Here is a 9,102-nt window from a genome sequence, read left to right as displayed (position 1 = left end):
GATTTCTACGGATGACTAATGGAGAACGGTAGGGGGCCTGAAATAAACTTTGTACCCACTGATAACACTCCTCTGAGGCCCAGCGTATACAGGCACGAACTCTTTGTGTTGTGAACCATGTCTTCCAAGATGCGCACGTAGAGTGAATCATTTCTCAAGTTCTGTTTCACAAGTATTGTTCAAATCCGTGGTCAAGCCGCAATGTGTTATCTGTGCCAATGTTTGATGCCACGAGAGCATGAAGCCCAGCAAATTGAAGATCCATTTGGTGTCTTGTTACAGCAACCCGGCGGGAAGGGCGTGGACTATTTCAACCGAAAATAAGTCGCACTCATGGGTTCCCGCATCCCCCAGTCAAAAAGGCACAACAGACGTACAGCGGACACGATCCGTGGTTTTTGTTTGAAGTTCTCATATTTTCTAAGGTTAATTAAAATCTTCTGTTAAAGACTTAGAAACATGGTCACATAGAAAATAGGTGCAGGAGGAGGCCATTCGGCCCTTCGAGACACCACCGCCATTTATTGTGATCATGGCTGATCGTCCCCTGTCAATAACCCGTGCCTGCCTTCTCCCCATATCCTAGGTATGTTGCAAAGCCTACCTGAAGCGTCGCTGAAAATCTGCCGCTGCGGGTGTGCGCGATTTTGGCGCCGTTTAGAGGGGGGCGGGTTTAAAACGCGATTTTCTCTAGGCTGTTCAAATCGAAGATGTTCAGCCTAGTTAATTATTAACGAAAAATCGCTGAAAGACCCCGTCGCAAAAGCTATTATTAGTTTTAAAGGCCTCGTATAATAGTTATAGTAGTTTAAAAATCAATCTCTGAACCCGCGACCACCAGCAACCGCAGGGTCTCATAAAGCAAATATCTGAAGGTATGCTGTATATTTTTACATTAAAAAGGGCTTCTAAAGAAACCTTTATACAAAGTTTAATATTGCGAGGAGCTCATTTTGGGCCCATTATATCCCGCAGTATTTTTCTCGGCATTTGGGGGCACAAATCTACCGCATGTGAACGTTCTAAACCAGCGCGTTAACAGGGACCCACTGGAAAGCTGATTTTAAATGGGCATTTATTTACAGCAATTGAACACTAAATTCCTTCCATTTGGTCTATAAATTAATGTAAATGAGATTTAAAAATCATGTTTTATTGTGAATTATTTGTGAATATTATTTGGACATTTAGGCTATTTAAAAATGTTAATCATTTATTAAGAAATGGATAGATGTTTAGATCTAGTAATTGAAGTCTGAAATTAGCTACAGTTAGGTAACTAACTAATTATATGCTTTAATTTCAGGTCATCCAAGTAAGATTATTTTATATTTGTTTCAGAATGCTTCAATCTATGATAACTGAAAATTTCATTCAGTTCTCTTAATTTTTAAGAAAGTTATGGGCTTTTGACTGTTCACGATCACAGCTTTTTTGTTATGTCCATAGAAAATCAATAGGGAACAAGATGCTCATTTCCCAGTATGAAAATGGCCATAACTTTTTAAATACTTGAGATATGAAAGTGAATTAGGTGTCAAATTAAACTTATTTTTATGCTTTATCTGATGGGATAAATTACAGACTTGATTTTTAAAATCTCAAAATTTTGTAACATTGCTACATATCCCATGACTCCACTAGCCCCTAGAGCTCTATCTAACTCTCTCTTAAATCCATCCAGTGACTTGGCCTCTACTGCCCTCTGTGGCAGGGAATTCGATAAATTCACAACTCTCTGGGTGAAAAAGTTTTTTCTCACCTCAGTCTTAAATGACCTCCCCTTTATTCTAAGACTGTGTCCCCTGGTTTTGGACTCGCCCAACATTAGGAATATTTTTCTTGCATCTAGCTTGTCCAGTTATTTTATACGTTTTTATGTTTCTATAATACCCCCTCCCCCCCCCCCCCTCTCATCATTCAATACTCCAGTGAATACAAGCCTAGTCTTTTCAATCTTTCCTCATATGACAGTCCCGCCATCCCAGGTATCAATCCCTTGAACCTCCACTGCACTGCCTCAATCACAAGGATGTCCTTCCTCAAATTAGGAGACCAAAACTTCCAGAAAGACAGGATCCAGGGTCAGGATCAATCCTGGGTCTCTGTCGCTGTGAGGCATCAACTCTCCCGCTGCACCGTGTTGCCCCATACTTGTCCAATGCATATGGATCAACTGGGAGACAAACACCAGAGACATTATAATATTAGACCTTGTTTCTGAAATAAAAAGCGTTTACGCGAGAATCTTCCTGTAAAGTGGGCCTATGGGGAAGAGTGCTCATAATGTGATGGATCTTTACTTTGTGTTTGAAATTGGCGTCGTTAAGTTTACACCGAGGATGTCATGCTGTATCCAGCTCATCCACTCTTCTAGCATTCTTCCCTGGTTTCCCGCCGCCACCCCCCCCCCGTGCCTCATAATTAGTCTGTAGAAGGGTCCCAACCCTAAATGTTGCTTATTCATGTCCTATAGAGATACCCGCTGAGTTACTCCTGCTCTTTATGACTTATTTTGTGAGGAGTCTGAAGAAGGGTCCCACCTCAAAACGTCAACTATTTGTGTTCTCCAGAAATGCTGTCTGAACAGCTGGGTTACTCCACCACGTTTATGCAAACCAATATCTGCAGTTCATTGTTTTTATGTAATATGAATCATGCCTTGAATATACATTGTAATAGAATATGTGTCGCACGTAACCAGTGAGAAAAACATGAACTTATGTAAATGAGAAAGGTGGCTGAAGGCAAATGTGAGTCTCATAAACAGTGAGGCATGCAAATGTACACTGGGGCAAGACAGAAAACGCTGGACTAGCTCAGCAGGTCAGATAGCATCTCTGGAGAAAAGGAATGTGGCATTTCGGCTCGAGTCCCTTCTTCAGACTGAGGGCCAGGGGAAGGGGGAATGAGATATATAGATGGCGATGTAATGAGATATAGAAAAATGAATGAAAGATATGCAGATTAGTAATGATGAAAAGGGGAGCGGGCCATTGTCAGCTGTGCTGGGTGAAAACAAGTTACAGACAATGAGACTCAACAATACGACTTTGAAGCTGGTGCGACTTGGGAGGTGGAGTGATGGAGAACGAAGTGATGCAAGGTTTACTTGAAGTTAGAGAAATTAATATTCATATAATGACAAGGCAGGGGAATTACATAACTGATTTGTGTCGTCATCACAGTAGATCTGCTCTGAACCCAGACAGCAGGTAAATCTGCTCCAGCAATATATTTCCCACGGCCTGTCCAATCCACCTCAGTTCCTTGTGAGAATTTGTCGGAACCTGACATTTCCAGCCTAAAATACATTCTCTATTACAGATTACCTGTAAGCTAAGCGATCTAGAAGTTACATTGCAAATCAACAACACCACAGCTGTGGCGAAGACCGACACTGGAACTCGTAGTAATCTCAGTCTCAGGCTGAGTTTTCCAGGGTCCAGACACGGAAACTGTGGTAAACACGAACACTTCATTAATTCCATTTGGGGAAGGAGAGGTTCGCCCAGTTGGCAGGGTTGATCTTCAGTGCCATCTGGCGACACATGTGCACAAGCTGAACTTTTTAAATTGTTTCAGGCAAGGTAACGACTCTACTTGGTATTGATGCCAGCCAGGACACGGGGTTGATCAGCATTGCAGAAGAGGTGCACCAACTTTCCCCCACCAAAGAATCCACTGAACAAATTCTCGCTCAGTATAAAGAACTTCTTGGCAATAAGCATGGCAAGCTACCACTCAAATATGAACACACATATGTTATACGCCTCCCGGATCCAAAATCCAGTCCGGGTCTTACCTTACGGTCACCATATGTTACTAACGTTTTTAGCCACTAGTCGTTAGTCAGGATGCAGTCACGGCGGTGACTACTTGTAGTGTTACTTAACTATTTGCTAATAAACTAGTTGGACCTTTAGTTGGTGTGTTCTTTATTAGCTCTACAATTACAGAAGATACAAACAAACCTGTCAGGAATATGAAAGGAGGATAGCTGAGGCCAATAGTATTAACACATTAAAACTACATGTAGACGGGTGCATGGTTAGCACAGATGTAGAGGGATATGGGTCAAATGCAGGCAGCTGGGACTAGTGAGAACAGGCATCTTGGTCGACATAGGCAATTCGGGCAAGGGGCCTGTTTCCGTGCTGAATGACTATCGCTTGACTATTCGGAGAATGCGGGTATGAAGTAAATATGTATTTATTATCAGCTGTTAACACTATTACGTTTATCAAGAAGGAGGCAGAGCACTTGGTTGGACCAAAGCAGATACATTCCAATGTCACAGCCCAGCGGTATGAATATTGAGTAGGAAGGAACTGCAGATGCTGGTTTAAACTGAAGATAGACACAAAAAGCTGGAGTAACTCACCGGGACAGACAGCTTCCATGGAGAGAATGTATGGGTGACGTTTCAGGTCTGGAGTCTAACTTCAAGTAACCCTGGCATTCCCTCCCTCTCCATTTAGGAGGAACCCATAGGTGAGTGTCGACAATCCACCAGCACCGTCCCAGTCCCTGCTCCATCTCACCCTCCCTCCAGCCACTCCCATCTCCACTCCTTGCATTCAGATTCTGTGAGGCAACGGGCAACACAAACAAGCCAGACAGGTACAGGCAACACGTAACGCAGACAAGCCGAATAAGGTACAGAGTTCCCAGCGTAGGCGACCGCTCTCCTCTGCGCCTCCTTCCTCAGGCCGAAGCGCCCCCACCTCCCAGCGGCTTCCTGGACCATCACCGTGCGCCCATTGCGGGTGGGCGACTCGCCGGAGGCCCGCAGGATCTCTCTGAGGGTCTGATGGACCAGCCTTTCCCGGCCTCCCGCCGTGCCCTGCTGTCGCCCGCCGACCCCTACCTCCTCCTGGCTGTCGGGGCCGCGGTCTACGGATCCGGCTGGCCCCTGACCTGGGCAGCTCTACCCGTCGCCGCGCTGCTAGCCCTGCTCTACCTGGCCTGCCGCCAGGTCTGCGGCGAGTTCGTGAGGCAAAAGTTGGCGGACATTGAGTGGGGAGGACGGGGGTGGGGTTCTGGGTTGTGGAGGATGTAGGGGGCGGGGGCCTGCGCGAGATGATGGCAGCGCTGGATGACGAGGGACAGCCGGGTCAGGTATGGGGAAGGTGTGTCGTGTAGGGAGGGGAGGGGATGTTTCGCAATGAGGTTTGATCAACATTTAAAGCTGCATCAGAAGAAGCAGCCAACACAATCAAAACCTTGTCAAACCACCGAGCCATTCCTTCTTCTCCTTGCACCCGTCCGGCAGAAGGGCCAGAAACTTGAAAGTTCGCACCACCAGACTCAGGGACAACTTCACCTCTGTTATCCCACTTCTGGACAGTCCTTCCATAAGCTTGGGGACCGTTCCTATTCATCAGGTATGGGGAAGGGGTGGATGGTGGTGGAGATGTGGGTGATGGTGACGGTTTGGGGGGGGGGGGGTGGGTGGGTGGGCGCGGGTTGGAGCGGATGGGCTGTCCTTGTGGGATGGGGGTGGGATGGGGATCACCTCCACCCCTCCCCCCTCCGGTACCAGCATCGAGCGGGATCCTGTCTCTGGACCAACCTCAAGGAGAGGGGAACAACCGGTAGGTAAATGTCGACACACTCACAGCATCGTCCCAGTCCCTGCTCCCTCTCACCCTTCCTCCTGCCCATCCCCTCTCCATGCATTCAAAGCAGGTTAGGCAACAAGGGCACATGTACAAACAATCCAAACTCGTTCGACAGGTAGAGCAACGAGAAAGGTACAGAGTTCTCGGCGTCATAGCGCTGGAGTTGCAGGTAAAGCGCACTGTCCATAATGTAAGGTAGACACAAATGCTGGAGAAACTCAGCGGACGAGGCAGCATCTATGGAGCGAAGGAATAGACGAAGTAGTCTGAAGGAATAGGTGAATAGTCTGAAGAACCGTCTCGACCAGAAACGTCGCCTATTCCATCGCTCAAAAGATGCTGCCGCACCCGCTGAGTCTCTCCAGCATTTTTATCTACCTTCTATGTTTCCAGCATCTGCAGTCCTTTCTAAAACAATTGTCCACAATGAGGTGGGCCGGAGAATCGGGACTGTAACCCAGTTTATGGAACGGCTGTTCAGAAACCTGGTAACGGCGGGGACGAAGCTGTCCCCTGATTCAGGTGCAAGGGAATGTTGTTCCTGCAGTTTGGGTGCGGCCTCACTCAGGCGGAGAAGGAAGCTCTGGACAGAAAGAGTGGAGTAGGAATTGCAAGGGGAATTAAAAGGTTTCGCAACTGGGAGATCCAGCAGGTCTTGGCAGACCAAGTGCAAGTATTCGGCGAAGCGGTTTCCTAGTCTATCTTGGCCGATGTTTTGAAAGTCACATTGGGACCAGCGAACGTGTAGATGGCAATTAAAATACATTTACACAGGTTCATGGATAGGAATGTATTGGAGCAATATGGGCAAAGTGTGGGACCTGCGTTAATGGGACATCTGGTGTGGATGGGAACGATGGGTTGAATGACCTGTTCCTCTGCTCGCTGACTGGATGAGATTAGCGGAGATGAATGTGAATCTATGTCTCAATTGAACGTTCTCTCTCTGCAGATCGGGATTCCTCTGTATCTCCTTTTCGGGCCGGAACTCCTCCACCCCCATCACTGATAACCACCAGTGAGTGACATTTCGGGTCAAGAGGTAGATACAAAGCTGGAGAAAGTCAGCGGGTGTTGCAGCATCTATGGAGCAAAGGAATGGGTGACGCTTCGGGTCAAGACCCTTCTTCAGACTGAATGGGTGACGTTTCGGGTCTGGACCTTTCTTCGGGTCAAGACTATCCGCTGACATGTCTGTAGAAGGGATTCGACCCGCAACGTTTCTTTCCAGAAATGCAACCTGTCCCGCTGGTTGCTGTGTAGGGTTCATGACCCTGAACCTGGATGCTGCCAGCTGCTCCGCCTCTCGGTTCACCGGCGATGCCGGGGTCTGGGCCGCAGACTGACCCACCGGGTGCTGGAGTTCGGCCGGACAGCGGGACGGCAGAAAGTGCGTCCTGGACACCACCACTGTCCAGTTTCCCACCATCCGGCTCTATTGCGGCCGTGTGGCCAGGGACAAGATGTCATTGCGCGGACAGGCCATGCTCTCTCTCCTGGGGCACCAACATCTCCGATTGCGAGATGAGGCTGGGACCTGTGGACGCCGAGTATTCACACTGAAGTGTTCCCGGGACACGGGGAGTGCTGACATATCGATAAAGGACACTTTCCAACGTGTTATAGTCTCTGAGCTGATTGGTGTGGGGAGCAATGGCGATGTAGGTGAGGTGGGGAGTGCGGGAAGTGGAGCGGAGTGGAATCGGTTAGCAAGCATGGTGGAGATTGAATCAATTGTGGGGAGGGACTTGGCTGCTTCTACAACCCTTTTGATATCCTGCCGTCCTCGGCAGAGCTGTTCCCAAACCAAGATGTGATGCATCGCGTCAGGATGTTTCCTCTGGCGCATCTGCAGAAGTTTAAACGAGTCATTAGTTACAGAAAAGGGGGGGAGATGGTGTTTGTGAGTCTGAATGTGAGTTGCTGTTCCTGCAGTTTGCGTGCGGCCTCACTCAGGCGGAGAATGAGGCTCGGGACAGAGAGGATGGAGTAGGAATTGGAAGGGGAGTTAAAAGGTTTAGTGTCTTGGAGATCCAGCAGGTCTTGGCAGACCGAGTGCAAGTATACGGCGAAGCGGTTTCTTAGTCTGTCTTGGAAGATTATTGAAAGCCACATTGGGAAAACCAAATGCTGTAGATGACAAATAAAATACATTTGGACAGGTTCGTGGATAGGAAAGGTTTGGAGCAATATGGGCAAAATGTGGGCAAGTGAGACCTACGTCAATGGGACATCTGGTGTGCATGGGGAAGTAGGGCCGAGGGGGGCTGTTTCTCTGCTCACTGGCTCTATGAGGTTGGACGAGATGCATGTGAATCTCTGCCCCAATTGATCTTTCTCTCTCTGCAGATCCGGACCGCTCTCCCCTGCATCTCCTTCTTCAGGCCGGAACATCTCCACCTCCCAGCGTCTTCCTGGACCATGGCGGCCGCACACAAGGCCGGAGATGGACCCAGGTTCACCGTGCGCCCGTTCCGGGCTGGCGACTCGCCGGAGGCCCGCAGGATATTCTCGGAGGGCCAGCTGGACCAGCCTTTGCCAGCCTTCCGCCGGGCCCTGCGGTCGCCCGCCGCTCCCTGCCTCCTCCTGGCTGCGGGGGCCGCCGTCTACGTAGCTAGCTGGTCGCTGGCCTGGTCCGCTCTGCCCGTCGCCGCGCTGCTAGCCCTGCTCTACCTGGCCTGTCGCATGTTCTATACCAACTACCTGAGGGAAACGCTGGAGACGGACATGGCGGACATTGACGGGACGTACATGAGGAGGCCGGGGGCGGGGTTCTGGGTGGTGGAGGATCAGGGGGGAGGCGGTGGGCTGCGGGGCGTGGTGGCGGCGCAGGAGTTCGAGGGACAGCCGGGCTGCTGCCAACTCCTCCGCCTCGCTGTCGACCGGCGATGCCGGGGTCTGGGCCTGGGCTGCAGACTGACCTGCCGGGTGCTGGAGTTCGCCCGGGACAGCGGCTTCAGAGAGTGCGTCCTGTACACCAACACCGGCCAGCAGTCCGCGATCCGGCTCTACCAGGCCCAGGGCTTTCGGGTGACCAGGGACATGGTGCCATTGCCCGGACTTGCCCTTCTATCCTGGATCACCCACATCTACCTGTGCGAGATGAGGTTCTACCCTCTGAAAACACGGAATTACCACTGAAGGGGTATCGTGACACGGTGGGTGTTGACATATCAATAAAGGAAACGTTCCAATGAAATATAGTCTCTGAGTTCTTTGGTGTGGGGCGCGAAGGAGATGATGGTGGAGGTGGGGAGTGTGGGAAGGGGAGGGAAGTGGAGGGATGGTGTATAGAGTGGAGGGGTGAGGGGTGGAGGTGAAGTCAGTTGCAGGAGAGCGAGGTGAGGACTGGTCCCATATGCAGTTCATGAACCCCTTAAACTCGCATGTAGGAAGCAACTGCAGGTGCTAGTTTAGATCAGCATCTGCAGTTCCTTTCTACACGTTAAACCGAGGTCATGGGACTGCATGGAACGCC

The 9,102-nt window shown here is 49.7% G+C and overlaps 1 protein-coding gene and 1 long non-coding RNA gene across 3 annotated transcripts; both read left to right on the top strand.

Annotated features, from left to right (window-relative positions):
- The first annotated feature begins 4,599 nt into the window (after nucleotides 1-4,599).
- On the top strand, nucleotides 4,600-8,033 carry LOC116969472. 2 transcript variants are annotated; one of them, XR_004410772.1, is made up of 3 exons: nucleotides 4,600-4,659; nucleotides 6,577-6,642; nucleotides 7,974-8,033. It is a non-coding gene; the product is annotated as an uncharacterized LOC116969472 (long non-coding RNA). The 2 variants fall into 2 exon arrangements; XR_004410771.1 differs by lacking the exon at nucleotides 4,600-4,659 and adding an exon at nucleotides 5,343-5,387.
- Nucleotides 8,034-8,045: 12 nt separating this feature from the next.
- LOC116969479 (N-acetyltransferase 8-like) lies at nucleotides 8,046-8,765 on the top strand. The gene has a single exon (XM_033016366.1). It carries the CDS (start codon nucleotides 8,046-8,048, stop codon nucleotides 8,763-8,765), a length of 720 nt encoding a protein of 239 aa, XP_032872257.1.
- Nucleotides 8,766-9,102: the final 337 nt, after the last annotated feature.

This window comes from Amblyraja radiata, unplaced genomic scaffold, assembly GCF_010909765.2.
Source record: "Amblyraja radiata isolate CabotCenter1 unplaced genomic scaffold, sAmbRad1.1.pri S62, whole genome shotgun sequence".
Taxonomy (NCBI): domain Eukaryota; kingdom Metazoa; phylum Chordata; class Chondrichthyes; order Rajiformes; family Rajidae; genus Amblyraja; species Amblyraja radiata.
Note: the sequence above shows the minus strand (reverse complement) of the source record. Positions and strands in the feature narration are given on the sequence as shown.

Bases quoted from the DNA above. Each gene is read 5' to 3' on its own strand.
- LOC116969479 (XM_033016366.1), top strand. From the start codon at position 8,046: ATGGCGGCCGCACACAAGGCCGGAGATGGACCCAGGTTCACCGTGCGC.